Source organism: Ictidomys tridecemlineatus, chromosome 11 (genome assembly GCF_052094955.1).
Source record: "Ictidomys tridecemlineatus isolate mIctTri1 chromosome 11, mIctTri1.hap1, whole genome shotgun sequence".
NCBI classification, from domain to species: Eukaryota; Metazoa; Chordata; class Mammalia; order Rodentia; family Sciuridae; genus Ictidomys; species Ictidomys tridecemlineatus.
Window position 1 is genome coordinate 105,593,908 of NC_135487.1, and position 18,651 is coordinate 105,612,558.

At 36.8% G+C, this 18,651-nt stretch overlaps 2 protein-coding genes across 21 annotated transcripts in view; one reads left to right on the forward strand and one right to left on the reverse strand.

Moving 5' to 3' along the window:
• The window catches only part of St7l (suppression of tumorigenicity 7 like), a 255,364-nt gene extending 248,932 nt beyond the window's left edge, over positions 1 to 6,432 (reverse strand). For 19 of the 20 annotated variants that reach the window (XM_040287383.2, XM_078027022.1, XM_078027023.1 and 16 more), the window contains exons 1-2: positions 6,084 to 6,432; positions 3,225 to 3,307 (exon numbers count right to left, since the gene is read on the reverse strand). In XM_040287383.2, coding sequence (XP_040143317.1) covers positions 3,225 to 3,307; positions 6,084 to 6,291 — 291 coding nt within the window. In that variant the 5' untranslated portion in view covers positions 6,292 to 6,432. The remainder of the gene's footprint in view (positions 1 to 3,224; positions 3,308 to 6,083) is intronic. The other variant, XM_040287385.2, reaches the window with a different exon arrangement.
• Positions 6,433 to 6,913: 481 nt separating this feature from the next.
• Positions 6,914 to 18,651, forward strand: part of Capza1 (capping actin protein of muscle Z-line subunit alpha 1) — a 40,838-nt gene continuing 29,100 nt past the window's right edge. Inside the window, exon 1 of the mRNA XM_005337625.5 lies at positions 6,914 to 7,047. Within this exon, the coding sequence (XP_005337682.1) occupies positions 7,009 to 7,047 (39 nt within the window). The 5' untranslated portion in view covers positions 6,914 to 7,008. The remainder of the gene's footprint in view (positions 7,048 to 18,651) is intronic.

An 18,651-nucleotide genomic window follows, 5' to 3' on the forward strand; every position in this document is an offset into this window, starting at 1 on the left:
CAAGCAGTAGAGCGCTCGCCTGGCATACGTGCGGCCGATCCTCAGCACCACATACCAACAAAGATGTTGTGTCCGCCAAGAACTAGAAAATAAATATTAAAAATTCTCTCTCTCTCTCCTCTCTCACTCTCTTTAAAAAAAATAAAAAAAATAAAATAAAAAAGCCTTTAGGGCTGGGGATGTGGCTCAAGAGGTAGCGTGCTTGCCTGGCATGCATGCAGCCCAGGTTAGATCCTCAGCACCACATACAAACAAAGATGTTGTGTCCGCCGAAAACTAAAAAATAATTAAAGCAAAAAAAAAAAGCCTTTAATCCCAGCAGCTCAAAAGGATGAAGCAGGAGGATAGCAAGTTCAAAGCCAGCCTCAGCAGCTTAGACCCTAAGCAATTTAGTGAGACCCTGTCCCAAAATAAAAAATAAAAAGGGCTAGAATTGTGGCTCAGGGCTTGACTACTCTGGGTTCAATCCTCAGCAAACCCCCTTCAAAAAGTTAACAGACTATTCTGCTAAATGTAATGGAGAAACATATTACCTCAATTAAAGAGTAAACAAACACATCTACAAATGCCTAAAAGATTATAATATTTTTTTAAAATTACTGACCACACAGTCTCTCTCTCTCTCTCTCTCTCTCTCTCTCTCTCTCTCTCTCTCTCTCTCACACACACACACACACACACACACACACACACACACACACACACCAGTGTTCAAATCTCTAGGAATGTTGATTTTTGCCTTAGTAAATAATAAAGCGGCTACTTGTGTGCCTAAACTATGCAGTTGTTTTGTACTATATTGTAGCCCACTGACTAAATGCTACAATATTTAAAGGAAAGTGCTAGAAAATCAAATTGCTCCTTTTTTTTTTTTCTATGCCACTAATGTTTTATGCTCAACCTAAAATGGCTTTCCTTTCTGCTTACTCTTACTAGTTAACAAGGAGTTAATTCCCACCAAATGTGGTCACGGTTTGGCTTATACCATATATTTTACTAAGATGTGGGATGAAACTTAAAGAAGAAACAATCAAAAGAAATTACACAAGCAGAAACTGTTTATGTGACAGAAAAGACAAGATTTATGTTGGATAAATCTTGGATTTAAAAATTGGATAAATGCCATCAAGAAGTAAAATCACAAGGGGAACAAAAATAAACTGTTCTTCACTATAGCATTTTTATGAATAAATATGAATTCGAAGTTTTCTGAAATTTTAGATCAACTTTTTAACACAAATAAACAATGCTAATAATAATTGTTAACATTTATCAAAAGTTTTCCATGAGCCAAGCATTTTACCAAGTCCTTTATAATACATTATGTCATTTAATTCTCATAATAACTAATTATAGAAATGAGGACACAAATTCCAAATTCAAACAACTAGCTCTAGTTACCACCACTGGGGAGTAAGCAGAAGTAAGTTTCTTATTCAGGTCTGTCTTACTTCAGAGCTTCTAATCATTACATTCAATGGCTTCCCAAATATATCTCAGTGTACATGTAAATGTATGTATATATGTAAATGTATGTGTGTATGTAAGTCCAGATAGTAAGAGAAATTATATACAGAACAACCTTTGCTAATAATAATAATTTAAAAAACTATCAATACTGCAAGGGTAATGACATAGTCTAGTCTTTAAAATGTTACTTGAATTTCCTATTTCAAAAAGAGTAACAACAAATTTTTAAATGGTTTTAGACATCATATTTCTATGAATTAGATATATAAGATATCCCCTCTTTTAAATATGAAGGAATGAGAAATTTTACAGTTTGTGTGACTTGCCCAGAGTTATCAGCTAGTTGATACTCAAAATCAGATCCTGTTCCGAAATCAATGCTTTTTCCCCATATCAGCCATTTAAAGACAGTTTATTTCTGCTAGGCATGGTGGCACATGCCTGTAATCCAATGACTTACAAGGATCCTAAGTTTGAGGCCAATCTCAGCAATTAGAGTGACCCTGTCTAAAAATAAAAAATAAAAAAAGCTGGGGATATAGCTCAGCCCATAGGTTCGATATTGTCTTAATACCACCAAAAAAGAAAAGATAGCTTATTTTCTTATTTTAGATTTCACATTTATTCTATTAACTAAATATGCTAGAATAAGACTAAATATGCTTTAACTATGAGTGGATCTTATAAACCAATAAATTGTGACTTATATTACCATATATTTTTTCTCTTGAATTCAAATTTTTCTAAACAAAGAGAAAAATTTCTTTTTTGTCTAACATTTACTTAAAAAAAATAGTGTCAGTCCCTATTTTTAAGTCCAATACAAATGATATTATTTCTACTAAAGCTGGAGAGCACCACCTACAGATAAGAAAAAGAATAAAAAATCCATGGCCCACACATGACATAATACTTAAAAGATTTTTATCTGTAGCAGTAGTTTTCCAAAATGTATATTAGAAAGCACTAGATTCAGTGGATATTATAAAATTTAAAAATATTTTTTTAAATTAAAAAATGATACCTTGTTAAAGGAAAAGTTGAATCAAAGTAAAACAGGTTTCTAACTAGGGCACTTCCCAGAATAATAGCTAAAATTCATTACATACTTATTGAGTCAACTACCATGGTTACAAGTTTTATATATTCATCTCATTTAGTTCTCATAATCCCATGAATACCATTATTTTCCCATTTACAGATAAAAACTATATCTGTAAATGGGAAAATAATGGGGATTGTAAAAACTATAGGCTGAATTTTAGACACATAAATTTTACTCTACTTAAGTTGTTAATATTAAAATATCGAAAGATTTTATATAAAGTCTGTATATCCAGTTTCTCTTAAAATCATTTATAAAACCGGAAGATGTACTAGTCATAAATCTACATGACAACAATTATCTTCAGTTCCTTTTAGAAGGAATATGCACTTTGCAAGTTCCTAGTCCTCAAAGTAAATAAGGAATTTCTTACACTCTGCTGATTTCATTCATTTTTTATTACTAATCTGGGTCCTTTAGACATTAAATTTGTAACCCATCCCAACACTTCCTGACTACAGTACAAATGTCTTTAATATGCAATAAATACTGCCAATCTCCAAACCTGTTTGACTAGGTAACTTTAAGTTACTAGGTACCAAACACATTTTTGAAATGCTGATATGTAAGTACTTGCAATTATTATAACCATATAAAAGATCTTTAGCTACATATCAAAACATGAATGGAAAAAATTAAAAGTACTTACAAATATTAGTCCTGATATCAAAGAAGATGTCCCTGTAAGTGCCACATAGAATTTGGGTGTCAATGAATTTAAAAATCCTGTCACTGTTAAAAGAAAAAAACACAAAAGTTAAACACACACACACACAAATTTAAGTACTTAAGTTACAAATATGCAGTGGAGGGACATATGGAGTACAGATACTCCTGATTTACAATGAGGTTGTGTCCTAATGAACTCACTATAAATTGAAAATATTCTTAAGTCCATAATACATGTGATTTGACTAGTCTTCTAAAGACCATAGCTTAGCAACACAGTACACTATGGAGTATTGGTTGTTTATCCTCTAGACTGATTGCCTTAATAGGAGAGCAGCTCGCTGTTGGTGCCCAGCATGGAAAAGAGCATACTCTTATCCGAGGAAAAGATCAAAATTCAAAATTTCTACTAAATCCTTATGGGCATCACTGTAAAGTTGAAAAATCCTAAGTCCAACCATCTAAATCAGAAACTGTTTTTATATATAGTATGAAATTCATTTGAAGAAGTTGTAGTTTTTAAAATCACCACTATAAATTCCCATCCTATCACATATTTTAAAAAAATACATTCTCACATATAAAGCTAAGATTTCATACTGTTCATTAGTTAAAAAAGAAAAAAATCAAAATAAGGCTTAGCATGTACAAGGCCCTAGGTACAATCCTTAGTACTAAAAACAAAACAAAACCCAAAATGCTTTTAAGAATGACTCATACTTAGCCAGGCATGGTGACACTTGCCTGTGATCCTAGTGACTCAGGAGGCTAAGAAAGGAGGATCACGAGTTTCAGGTCAACCTAAGCAACTTAATGATACCATGTCTCAAAATAAATATAATAAAAAGGGTTGGGGATATAGCTCCAACTGTGTAAAATGTTCCTGGGTTAGATTCCCAATACCAAAAAAAAAAAAAAAAAAGGATTCAAAGCATATTTTAGCATATTTAATCACTAGTACATATATGAAATCTAAATAAGAAAACAAGCTTTTTTTTGGGGGGGGCAAATTACGAATTGAACCCAGGAGCACTCTACCACTGAATTTTTGTTGTCATTGTTGTTTCGGTTTTTCTTTAACCACTGAGTTTTTGTTTTGTTTCTTAATACTTAAAAGACTTTTAAGCACTTTTTCTTTTTTTTTTTTTTTTTTAATACCAGAGATTGAACTGGTAGGGGCACCCGACTATTGAGCCACATCCCCAGCCCTATTTTGTATTTCATTTAGAGATAGGGTCTCACTGAGTTGCTTAGTGCCTTGCCCTTGTTGAGGCTGGCTTTTTTTTTTTTTTTTTGAGGCTGGCTTTGAACTCCTAACTCAGCCTCCGGAGCCGCTGGGATTACAGGTGTGTGCCATCTGTACTCTGCTTAACCACTGTACTTTTAAGTCATAATTTACACTAGACCTTTTGCAAATCTATAAGAAGATAAACACACACTTTCACAAAGGAAGTTTAAAACCACTCCCTAATTACTTTGGTTAGATATGAACCAGTGTTTCAAATTAGAGGGAAAGATCCAGTGTGTATCTGGTTAAATTAGTTAAATCAGCAAGAAAGGCAAAATAGTTTAGGAAGAGAAGTAACAAACTAAGAGCTCTCTGCACCTGACTTACAGAAGTCCTGATTCAAATTCAATTCAAATAACTGTCTCAAATACTTTGTTTTCTTATATATATATATATATCTTTTTGTGTTTTAAAATAAAAATCTGTAATAGTGAATTACTCTCATCTAAATGATGTATTTAGTTAATACATAGAAAAATAAAGGATAAACACAATGAAAAACATTTCAGTGAGCATACAAACTACCATTAAACACTTGATACACCTGTTACAGATGCCAATTAGTTCTGTAGCTTGTTTTGTAATCAATTAGATCTGAATTTATATCACACTGATCTTCTAAAATATCCAAAATATTTCAGAACATTATCTCACAAAAGAGACATTTGCCTTCTCTCACTATAGAAAAAATTAACCATTATACTGACAAAGTCATAACTTAATAGAATTCTTCCATCTTGTTCTGAGTTTGCTGCTCAGAACACGAAAGAAATGTTGTAATAACATGGTAAGATGCCCTGGGCCCCATCCACTTCGTCCTGTTTATAGTGAAAGAATAGTTATTTGTAGAATCCATGGGGATCAACGCTTCTTACATGTCCTTGTACCTTAGTAGGAAGGAGCCCAGGCACCAAGAACAGTGGAAACAGGCTGCTAAATAACAAGCACAGTACAAATGTTGAAAGAACCAAACAAACCCATTACTGTCTGTGGAGCTCACTCTCTTCTTCTTTACTGATCTGTTTTACTACTCAAAGCCTTTAAGAAAAAAAGACAAAACACTACGAAAACTATTTCTTAACAGATCGACTTTGAAACAAAAGAATGGTAGATTAAGACCGAGGCATTTCCTGAGATCTCTGTATTACAGATATGTATGCCTTTGTTGTCTGGCTGTGGGTCCCTCTTAGCTGGGCAGTTGGAGACTCAAAGGAACGATTTTCAAGGGACTACAAATGGTGATAGTGTATATAAATTCTGTATCCAAGTCTGAGAGTCGTGCTATCTTCTGTCCTACCACCTAAAACCTTACAGCTTGTCAGGTGGTTTTTCCTGGGGTAAACGAGGACAGGAGAGGGCGGATCTTAAGACGCCTTAGGGAGGAGTCGGTAGCTGCAACTCAGGTTTGACAATCAGCTGCGGGGTTATGGCCCAGGAGAAACTGAACCCACTGGATCGAGCAACCCAGTCTCCTCCTATCTGCCCTTTGGCGTTGGCCCCAGACACCTCTCCTGGGTCCCCGCCCCTCCCTGGGAGGTCTGGGCCTCTCACCCGCTGCCAAGTTCTCACACAGCCTCAGGGGTACCCTCAGAGCGTATAGCAGCCCCAGCCCCGCCACGAACCACAACGAGGCCCCTGTCCCCGCCAGCCCGGCCCGCAGCCGCTCCCTCCAGCCCAGCGGCGGGCTCAGGCCGGGAGCAGATGCAGGAGGAAATGCCGCAGCAGTCGCGGCTTCACCCCAGCCGTCCCCGTCCGCCATCTTGCCGCTCCCGCAGGCGCCGGGAGCTGGGAGGGGAGAAGGGCAGGAAACCGAGCGTCGGGAATCCTGGGATAGTGGAGGACCTGAAGTTGGCCTCGGTAGAGGCTGAGTCCTGGGAACGGGACCTAGAAGATCTGGAAGGTGGCGGGGCAGGACCCAACACTGGGCCTAACTTTTCCTTGGAGGGGGTTGGGGGGAAAGGGCCAATAGTGGCACCTTATTCTGGAGGAACTGAACTAAGATGTCACGCTGGAGTGGTTTTGCTTCCAAACGAGATGAGGGTCACCTTTCACCCTATTCCCGGGGTTGGAAAAGCCACCGGTCTTTTCAAGGGCCGACCAGCTCTTAGCGCTTTGGATTCGGCTGCCATGGAGATCACCGGTACAGAAAAATTTAAAGGAGTCACAAGTGCTCCTTAGTCGGAAGGAGCCCAGGCACCAAGAACAGTGGAAACAGGCTGCCAGCATCCAATAGATGAACGGGGGACGACTATAACTCAGAGAGAAAGATAATAGACTTCAAACCCCTGAAGGCAAAGTCGACTTCCTGGGGCACAGGCGCTCGAGGCCGTCACCCCCGGCGCGTAGCTGATATGGCGCCCTCTCGCTCGGCGTTTCCGGGCGGGTCCTTCCGACGGCCCCTGCGGTGATTCCATCACTCAGCTTCCTTCCCGGCCTGCCTCGCGCCCGCGGCCGGGCTGGGCCAGAGCAGCCCAAGATGGCCGACTTCGAGGATCGGGTGTCGGATGAGGAGAAGGTAAGGGGTCCGCCTCTCTCTCTTACCTCCTCCCCCGACTGGGAACAGGGGCCCGACCCGGCTGCGGTGGGAAGCCTGGCTGTATCCCCAGGAAAAAGAAGATTCTTTTCCGGTGCTGGCATGCGCTCTTTGCAGTCGGGACGCTTTCCTGTTAAGGGGCTTTCCTCTGCCCCGCTGTGTCCCCAGTTCCCCATTCCTTCACTCTCTTCTCTTCCTCCCGGACCTGGGGCACAGCCCAGTGACCTTCCTGTATGAGAAGAGACTTCCCTTATTGAACTGTGACTGTGGACTCTTTTCTGTAATTTTGAGAGTGGGCGATGGTGATGTCGCGATGTATTAAGCAGCAGTTATTTTACCGCCTCAGGCTGTCGGGGCTCACCCCATCCCCCCATTTTTTGATATGTTTGGGGCTAGTTTAGGGCGAGTCACTTCCTGGTCAGGGTGGACTCTTAACTTCCCTTTTGCTCCTCCTTCCTCAGGAAGTGATTTTGCTGTCATGAGAGCAAAATGGGAGAGGTCCCCAAGTATTGTCCCCCTCACTACACATGCACTTATTTTCTCCTGTACTGTCGGCTGAACGAATTACCTAAAATAAATGTGTAAGCCTCCGGGCATTGACTTCAGAATTTGAGTATCACTTTTCTCTGCAGATGCTCCCATGAGTGTTTGCATGTGCCTACGGCCCCCTAAGTGACTCTCCCTTGCATCTTGCATCCTCTTAACGATAATTTATTTAAAAATAGTTCTCAGCTTCTTGTTAACCAATCCAGAATAACCAATGAATTTTTTTTTAAAACTCCAGAAAGGTTTTACGTAGTGCATAAACCTTATGTTAACACAATCAAGTCTGGACAAAGCATCCTGCCTTCTTTGATGCCCCATGGTGGTGTCTTTGGTTATTGTTGGATTTGTCAATGTGCAATTTATATACTTTTTTGTTTAAAAGTGTCTTTAAGTACAAGAGCAGGACCCAAGTGAGGTAGAATTAACTATTTTACTGACAACTGCACACATTTTTTAAAAAATTTGTCAGGGTTTTTTACTAAATACAGCATTTCAAGGCTTGTAGAAATTAGAATATTCTCACCAGATAACTCCTTATAGAAAAAGAATTGTGTCTTTTGTTTCCAACAGCGACTGTTAGTTCCAAGTGTGCACCCCTGAGTGTTCTGTAAGTCTAGCCAGGTTTATCTTATTATTAATATTATTTAGATAGAGATTGGAGAGAAGAGGGGAACTCTTTATGATCCGGGAGTCCTCTCTACAGAATAATTTGATATATCTACATATGGCATGCCATTTTGAAATGCCAAAGAAGGTACTCAACACTTAAAAGCAATTGAATGACACTTTATCATTAGGTTTTCTCTTATTGAAAATTTATTCTCATAAGTGTTAAAGGTTTAGAGAAAAAAACAATGCTGGAAAGAAAACAATAATGTTTGTTGTAAGGCAAATAGTTAATGGTGCATATAAATTTTAATTATGAAAATTCTGGGATAAAATATTTGGTAGCTCAACTGATGGTCCATTTATTTTAAGCAAAAAATTGTTACAATAGATTTCACAAGGAATTTAGGTAAAAATAAACGTTGAGGTTTATTGTGTTGAAGTGATAACATTTAGCCAATGTTGGATTCTTGTCTTTGCCATTGGGCTGCAATGCCTTTTTAATTAAACTTGGAAAAATATGTATGTATTTCAATGGGCAAATTAAAATGTCTTTAGATATTAAGTGTGTTAATTAATAACATTAATTGCCTAGATTTTATAACAAATCCAGACCAGTTTCCTCTTCTAGTGTACTTCTTTTGTTTCTTAATTTTAATAATGGCATAATAAGCAAACCATAATTCGTAAATATACCAAAAAGTGTTGTTGAATTTCATTCATATTTAGTACATTTGTTTGGTGGCGGGTACTGGAGATTGAACCCAAGGGCACTTAACCAATGAACCACAGCTCTTTTCAAAATCTCCAGACAGGATCTTGATAAGTTACTGAGGCTGACCTTGAACTTGTGATCTCCTGCCTCAGTCTCCCAAGGATCACAGGCATGTTCTACTGTTCTTGACTTTAAAGATTTTTTTTAAATTAACAACATTGTCTTCCTTAGGGTGTATAATTAAGTTATAGCTGATACTATAAAAATTCATATGATTTGAGGTTACTAAAATTTTGTTAGGTTTTTATTCCCAGAGGTGAAACCTATTTATATCTATGAATCTGAAAGATTATATGAATTCTCCTAACTTGTTACCTTCTTCTAGACTTGAGGTACCTTTTTTTAGTTGTTGATGGGCCTTTATTTATTTGTTTATTTATTTATTTATGTGTGCTGCTGAGAATTGAACACAGTGCTTCACGAATGCCAGGCAAGTGCTCTACCACTGGCCCCAACCCCAGACCCTTGAGATATCTTTTAACTGAATTTAAAAAATTGAGAAAGTATTTTTCTAACAGGAATTGTTGATATGAATGCCTTAGAAGTCATAAACTGTAAATAATGAGATTTTTGTCCTATAAGATTTATACAAACCATAGCACTATTAAACTGATTTTTTTAAATCAAGATATTTTCATCCTTAATTTGTATTTTAAGACATCTAAGCCATGATGCCAGATGTTTTAATATTGCTGACTTTATTTTTAAATATTTTATTAATATACTTTTTAATTTTTTAAAATATTTTTAATATTTTATTTTTGTTACATGAAAGCAATGGACCCTTAAGTAAATTTGTTGATGATAGTCTCTGATTTCCTTGCAAGCATTTCTATGAAAAAAGCTAATAAAATCTTTCATTCTTAAAACTAACTGCTGAGGGTTTTATCACATTTATAAAGAGGAAGTTGGTTTGTTAATTCTTTCTTTCAATATTGGGAATTGAACTCAGTGGTTCCTTACCATCGAGCTACATCCTCAGCTCTTCTTATTTTTTATTTTGAAACAGAGTCTCCCCAAGTTGCCTAGGCTAGACTCCAACTTGGGATCCTCATGCCTCAGCTTTCGGAGTCACTTGAGAATACAGGCCTGCACCACTGTGCCCCACCAGAAGTTGGGTTTTACACTTCTTCATTGTTACCTGAAATGGTCATGATGAGTTGTCTAAATAAAACAGGAAGTGGAAAATGTAATAACATGTAGAAATATATGCTTTTAGCTTTATCCTGAGTTCTTTTCTAGGTACTTAAACTCTTCAGTTACTTAGTTCTAAGTGCTTAGCAAAACCAAGATACCCTAATTAGGAAGCTTGAAATGTGGAATGAACTACTTGCTTGGGTTTTTTGAATTGTTTCCTTCATTTCACAATTCATCATTTTTTAAACAAACGCAAAGAGAATTTTAGGGCTGAAAAAAGGTGGGTCCCCCCCCCCTTTAGCCTTACTAGTAGAATATTTGTATATAACTTCAAAAATAAATTAACTGAGAAATAGATCTATATGTTTTTAGTTTAGACAATAGTTTCTCTTGTAAGCCTTTTTTTTTCTCTTTTGAGAAACAGATTTATCAAAATCACTAGTAGAGATATAAAAAATGTTATAAATAGATTCAGGGATTGAGAGCTCTGATAGAGCTCATGGAAATATATTAGACTATGTTTCCTTGATTATGTATTCCCTCCTCAGTTTACTAGAGGAGTCATTACTCTTGTACAATGAAGTAAGCCCTAAAGCTATTTGCTATGACAAGTCATCAATTAACATTGACACTTTCATTGGGGGGGTTTGTGGGGAGCAGTAGGTTTTTTGTAGTATTGGGGGTTGATCTAATGCATGCTAGGCAAATGCTGTACTACTGAGCTATATCCCCAGCCCTTTTAAAATTTTTTAATGATACAGGATCTGGGTAATAACCCAAACTGGCCTTGAACTTTGTAGCCTTCTATCTCAGCCTCCCTAGTAGCTGGGAGTAGTAGTCTGGGCTACCACACTCATTACAGTACTTTCATTCTTTATTTTCACTTCTTTTTAGTTAGCTTTGCTGAGTAGTATTCATAGAATGTCTTACAAAATTCAGGGTCAGGAGCACAAAGTCTAAGCAGGTACAATCCTTGTTAAGAGTATAGATTTATCATAATTTCTTATAAAGCATTAAATTATTTTATTAGAATCAGCCTTAATGCTAAACAAAGTAGTATAATTAGCCAGAAAATTAAGACCCAGGTTTGTATGATTCTGACCCATGCTTTTTTCACTACACTTTTTTTTTTTTTTTTTACGTACCATGAATGAAAAACTAGAATAGAGACATCCTTTTAAGGAATTATAAGTGAGGTGTTGTGATGTAGTGGAAAGAATGGTTTAGAGTGTTAGAAGACTTGGGTTCTCCCTGGTGTGCATTTAAACAACTAGATGTGTGGTTTGTTTTTTTTTTTAATATTTATTTTTTACTTTTTATTTTATTTTATTTTATTTTTTTATTGGTTATTCAAAACATTACAAAGATTGCAGAATCATATCAGTTATAGATGTGTGGTTTTGGAAAAATCACTTAAATAAGTGGGCCACACGTTTCTTTCTAAATTAGGGAAGTAGGGGGAATTGAATCAAACCGCCCCAACAAAATTTGATGAACTTTTTCAAACTCCAATAAAGAAATCTCTATTTTAAAAATTGAAACATTAAAATGTTCTAGGAGATTCTTACATTGTCTGCTTGCCTACATTTCCCTGATAACAAGACTGAGTTCCTTAGTAATTGGACCATGTCTTTTTATCTAGTGCTTAGCACAGCATCAAGAACACAGTGTAGACACAGCCTTTTGATGCAAAAGAGATCACAGCTTCGTTAATTTTCATATTTCCCCAGCTCACATGCCCATACCCCCAATAAAACACCCCTCTTCAAATTGTTTCTGGTAATCTCTAGGTATCATTTTCAGGACTGTGTCTATACTTTGGGTGCCTTTTTGTGCATTACAGTATCTAAATAAATACCTGCTGCCATCACAGGTGCTGTGCCATACCACTACTGGGAACATTCAACCCCCCTGGGGGCCTTTTCCTAATAGATCCCATCTTGTCTTGTGGAAACCAAAATTACTATGTATATATACTTGCCAGCAGCCTTGCAAACAACTAATGAAAGTATTTCCTCCTCCTGCTGTAATAAATTCAGAAAAACAAAAAATATAGGACCAGGCATTATTTGCTCTTTTCTTTCTCTGTCTGGTGTATAAATTTTTCCCATCTCCTTGCCAAAACCAAATAAATCCTTAAGTGGATCACAAAATTTAAAACTCTGGATGGGGGAATTTAGTCATGATAGTGAAGACAAATGACTGGGCATTTTTAACTTGATAATTTCAATATCTGTGTAGTGTTATTCCTCTCTTACCTCCCTTCATCATATTTCCTTTCTGCTCCTTTGGAACTCTTCATTTCTCTGCATCCCACCATGAGTCTCCTGTGGAGAGGTTAGAACATTTCCTATGATCTTTTACACCTTTAGCCTCTCCTTTTGTTCATTCAGTATTTAGTCCTGTAAATTCTTCCTTCTTGTCATTAGATTCTGCTCCTCCATCTCCATTAATTTTTAAAAACTTTTTATTTTATGCATATGAGAACTAGTAATTACATGCTTTAAGTGGTGGGAAAGGATGTGAGTTAAAAGTCCCCTCTTATTCCTCTTCTCCAGCCACCCAGTTCTGCTGAAAGTCAGCCAATATTAACAATTCTTTTTGTATCTTTTCTATTCTATGCATATCCAGACAAAAAGATATGCTTTGTACTTAATAGTTTCTCTGACCTGTTCACATTTCTTCTAACACTGTCTTCATTTGGGACTTTTTCTTATTTGAATTATTTTTAATAACATTCTTAATTATTCTCTCTGCCTCTACCCTCTCCTTTCTTTCTACATTTTAGCTGATTTATTATAAATTCTTCACAGTTATATTAATGAGTTTTGAGCAGTATGTAAAATTTATTTTTGCTACATATGTATTTTAAGGTGATGTCTTATGAGATGTAATGTTCAGTTCAGTGAATCATGATATCACTACAATATCAGTCAGGGTATAGCATATAAATAAGAAGTTAATATACTACTGTACTGCAATTAAAAAAAAAGTGGTAGGATTTTTTAAATGTGAGAGAACTTTGACTTGTGGATTCTTTGTTTTGTATCTAGGTAACATTTAAGTACTTTCTGTGTGCTAGGTACTCTGTAATACCAGTAGGACAGATACTTACTTGTCCTCATTTCACAGTTTGATAAACTGAGGCACATTTAAGGTTAAAAAAAAGCCAATTTTGTAAACTTTGTAGAATAATTAATAGAGCAGGGTAACATCAGTAGACTATTTCTGGAGCCTATGATCCTGCTTATGTTGATTCTTTGGAGTAGATGGTGAAGATAGTGAGCAGTTCTGTTGATATAATGACATAGTCTTAAACAGCAACCAAGTTAATGGTGTAGTAACATGAATGCATTTATAGAAAATAAAATATTGAGGCTTTCAGGAGATAATGCATATAATTATTACTTAATTAACTTAGTTTTTTTTTTTTTTTTTTTTTTTTGGTACCAGGGCTTGAACCCAGGCAGGGGCTCAATCACTGAGCCACATTTCCAGCCTTATTTTTTGAGACAGGGTCTCACTAAGTTGCTGGGTCTAACTTTGGTTCGTAGTCCTCCTCCTGAGCTCAGTTGCTCAGGGGAAAAACTTTGGTATTATTTTTTATTGTTCATTCTCTCACTCTGTGTGTGGGCCATTAGCATATCTTGTGCTCCACCTTTAAAATAAACTCAAAATTTGACTGTTTTTCACCACACCTTTATTCCACTACTCTTGAAGAAGCCGCTAAAATCTCTTAATCTAGATTTTTACAAAGTCTTCTCTGATTCTCTGTTTTTACTATTGTTCCCTGCCCCAACTCCTGTTCCAAAACCTCCTCTCAGGAAAGCACCCAGAATGATCTGGTTAGAATGTAGGTAAGAATATGTCACTCCTGCTCACAACCCTCCAGCAGAATAAAAGTTATTACCCTGACATCCACCTCCTACCCTGGAGATTGAACCCAGGACCTCTGCCACTGAGCCACATTCCTAGCCCTTTTTTTATTATTTTATTTTGAGACAAGGTCTTGCTAAGTTGCCCACACTGGTCTTGAGCTTGACATCATCATGCCTCAGACTCCCTTATAGGAGTGTACCACCATGCCCATCTGTCTTGGGATTTTTACCTCTTTGCCACTTTTCTTGAGTTCATCTCCCACCATTTCTGATACCCTGATACTCTCTGGTCCATCCGTACATTCTCACTAAGGGTCTCTTATTTTCTCTCTTCTCTGGAGTTTTCTTCCTTCTGTATCACTTACTTCATTCAGTTATTTAACCTGAATAACCTCCTCTGTGAAGACTTATCTGGTTACCCTGTTCAATTCCGAATTCTGACATTTTGCATCCCCTTTCTTTGCCTTATCTTTTATTCTTTTACATTTATTACTAACATACTATGTATTTGAGTTATTTTTTGTTATCTGTTGTCTCTCCACCTACTAGAATGTAAGCTCCATGAGGACAGCATGCTAATGAATAACTATTGCCTAAAACATAATAGGCCTAGATTCTAAAACATAGTAGGCCTAGATTTTTGTTGAATGAATGAATGAATGAATGTTGCTTTAACAGTTTGTCTTGATTTTTCATTACTTAAATTCCAGAGAGCAGTCTGATTTCCAGGTTTTGAGAAGCTCTAGTGCTAATGCCAGTACTTTTTTATTAACTGACAGATATTTTTATCAATGGAACTTTGTAGTCAGAAAGTTTCAGCAGGTTTCCATAACCTACAGAATAAAAACAGGTTTGATATTAGCTTACTACTGCCATCTGACTCATCTACCCTTCTCTTTTATTATCTCCCAGTAAGTCCTCTGATCACCCAAACTGATCTGCTTTAAAAAAGTATTTTCCTATCTTTTTTGTTCTTACTACTCATTTTCCCACCTTTTTGGTTCTTACTATTTCACTCTCTTGTAATGGCCCCTGGAAGAATCTGAAGCACTTGGCAGAATATAGCTTAGATCCTTTCTTTTCCTTCTAAAACAGGGTTCTGTTTTGTTTTTGTATTGTTTTGGTTTTTGGTACTGGAGATTGAACCGAAGGGCACTTTACCACTGATTTCCATCCACAGCCCCTTTTATTTTTTATTTTGAGCCGAGATCTCTCTAAGTTCCTTAGGACCTTGCTAGGTTGCTGGGGCTGTCCTCAACCTTCGATCTTCCTGCCTCCGCCTCCTGAGTTGTTGGGATTACAGGTATGCACCTCTGTGCCTGGCTTCCTTATAACTGTTCTTTCACCAACCCAGCCCTTATTATCTCCTTCCCTATAAGTTCTGTGCCATATATTATCTGTACTACTTATTTGGCAGTTTTGCTGCTTTGGATTGTAGTTATTTTAAAATAATTGACACACCCTTATTGAGGACTATTATTTGTGTTAATTATTTTGCTATTGTAATGTATACAGAATTTGAAAACCAAGTTACTGAACAGTGTTTCTTCTATCCATTGTGATTATTTTCTACTTTATATTAAGTGAAGGTAATGGCTTTCAACCTTGACAACATGTTAGAATCACCTGAGGAAGGCTTTAAAAATCTTTGTGTCCATCCAAATGTAGTGGCACATGCCTATAATTTCAGTGACTTGGGAGGCTGAGGCAGGAGAGGGTCGAAACAAGACCAGCCTCAGCAACTTAGTGAGGCCTATCAAAAAGAAAAAGAAAAAAAATTCACTGCGCAAGCCCTACTAATGAGTACTCTGCCTGTTAAGAGACGTATTACTTCGGAATCTCTACAGATAGAACCCAGGGATCAGTTCATATAAATCTCCCCAAGTCATTCTAATCTGTAGCCAGAATTTAGAACCAGTGCTTTCAAGCAAAAGGGAATTTGTTGGCTTACTTCTTTGGCTGTTCTCCTTTTGTCCCTGTCTTACTACTTACCTCAGTGCCCAGGACCAAATGAATTATTTTTTTGTTTACCTATAAAAATGTGAACTATTTTTGTCTAATTTTAAATCCTATTTTTGTCATTCATTTTATTTTTAATATTTTTATTGGTGAATTATAATTATATACAATAGTAGTCTTTATTATATATTCACATTGTATAGCATGATTTGTATTGTTTAATTTCCCCATACTTCCTTTTTTCCCTTCTTCCTTCCCTCCCTCTATTCCCCATCTTCTGCTTCTATTTCAAAGAGATCTCTTTTATTTCCCATTTTCTCTCTAGCTTCCACATATGACAAAAAACATACAATCCTTGACTTTCTGAGTCTGGCTTATTTCACTGAGCATAATGTTCTCCATTTTTCTTGATCTATTTTCCTGCAAATTATATAATTTTGTTCTTCTTTATGTCTGAGTAAAACCTCATTGTATGTATGTACCATATTTTCTTTGTCCTTAGATGAACACCTCGCCTAGTTCTATAACTTGACTATGTGAACTGTGCTGCTATAAATTTGGTTATGCATGTATTGCTATAGAATGCTGACTTAAATTCTTTTGGATAAATACTGAGGAGTGGTATAACTGGGTCATATGGTGGGTTCATTTCTAGTCTTTTGAAGTATCTTCATATTAATTTCCATAATAGTTATATTAATTTACAATTCCACCAACATATGTAAGTTAAAATTTTTTCTTAATTTTTTTATTGTAGAGACACAATACCTTTATTTTATTTATTTTATTTTTATATGGCGCTGAGGATTGAACCCGGTGCCTCACACATGCTAGGCAAGCACTCTACCACTGAGCTACAACTCCAGCCCCTGTAAGTTGAACTCTTAAAAGAAGACCTATTACTCAAAATCTGATAATGTATAGACATTTGCTTAGGGGCAAATATATAGATATCTAAGTCCACTTCATATTATTTCATTGCATTAGGTTGTTTTGTTGTTGTTGGGGGTACTGGGAATTTAACCCATAGGTGCTCATCCGCTGAGCCACAACCCCAGCCCTTTTTATTTTCATTTTGAGACAGGATCTCGCTAAGTTGCTGAGACTGGCCTCAAACTTATGATCCTCCTGCCTTAGCCTCCTGAGTTGCTGGGATTACAGGCATGTGCCACTGCACCTGGCTACTTTGGATTCATCAAGTAGTATTAAGCAAGCATTATACGCTCTAATGAAGAACCAAAACCCAAGCAATTAAGTGGTAAAGCTAGCATGTGAATCCACGTTTGACTCCCAATGATTCTGAAGAAAAAATAGAATCAGATACACTTTTAAGGTAGGATGCCATAACATGCCAGATGAGCACTAGATGTTAAAACAAAATCCTTCTTGTTTTTTATTGTTTCTGTTTCCATCCAGTTAACTCTACTGTTTTGGACTTGATGTCTGCATCATTACTGTCTGGCACCTGAATCTCAAAGTGTCAGTGTGGACTTTTCCCTAATTTCTTCACTGAGTCTATTTTCAAAAAAAATATTCATCATATCTTGTAATGGGTATTTTAACACATTTAAGTTCCAAAGCAACAAGTTGCTTGTTTATTTTTTTTAATTCATTTTAATCTAATTTTCAACTCATTAGAACATTCTCTCACTTTTATATTTCCTAGTTCTTGATCTAGATATTTAAGCAGATATGCCAATTAAACTAAATAGGATTCTGTTTTAGTCAGCTTTTTCACTGCTGTGACTAAAAGGATCTGACCAGAACAAATGTAAGGAGGAAAAGTTTATTTGAAGGCTCATGGTTTCAGAGGTTTTAGTCCATAGAAGGCTGGCTTCATTCCTCAGGGCTTGAGGTTAGGCTGAACATCATGGGGGAGAGGGTGGCAGAGGGAAAAGCAGCTCATATCCTGGTGGTGAGGAGGCAGAGAGACTCCACTCTCCAGATACAAAATATATACTTCATAGCCATGCCCCCAGTTAACCACTTCCTCCAGCCACACCCCATCTGCCTCTAGTTACCACTCAAAATTAATCCTTATCAGGGGTTTAAATCACTGATTGTGTTAAGACTCTTAGAACCCAATAATTTCTCCTCTGAACCTTCTTGCATTGTCTCATGTGAGCTTTTGGGGGACACCTTACACCAAACCATAACAGATCCTTTTCCTTCTTGGGTGTGTGCACCTGCTTGCATGTCCATACTGTTTTACATTTATGATAATGTTTTCTTTTTTTTTTTTTTTTAAAGAGAGAGTGAGAGAGGAGAGAGAGAGAGAGAGAGAGAGAATTTTTAATATTTATTTCTTAGTTCTCGGCGGACACAACATTTTTGTTGGTATGTGGTGCTGAAGATCGAACCCGGGCCGCACGCATACCAGACGAGCGCGCTACCGCCTGAGCCACATTCCCAGCCCCTATGATAATGTTTTCAATCTCAACTAAGATTGAGACAATACTCTAAAATTTTTGTTCTGTTGAACAATTGATGATTTAAGGCATACCACTTACTTTGAACTTCTAAATAAACACTTAGGATGAATGTTTGGGATTCTTTTTTTTTTTTTTTAAACCAACAGTATGGATGTCTTATATTAGGAAAGTCCAGAATGAGAACTAACTTGGTGCATAAAGTTGTAAACGAAAGGGAATGGTTGGGAGAGATAACTAGATAATAGAGGAACTG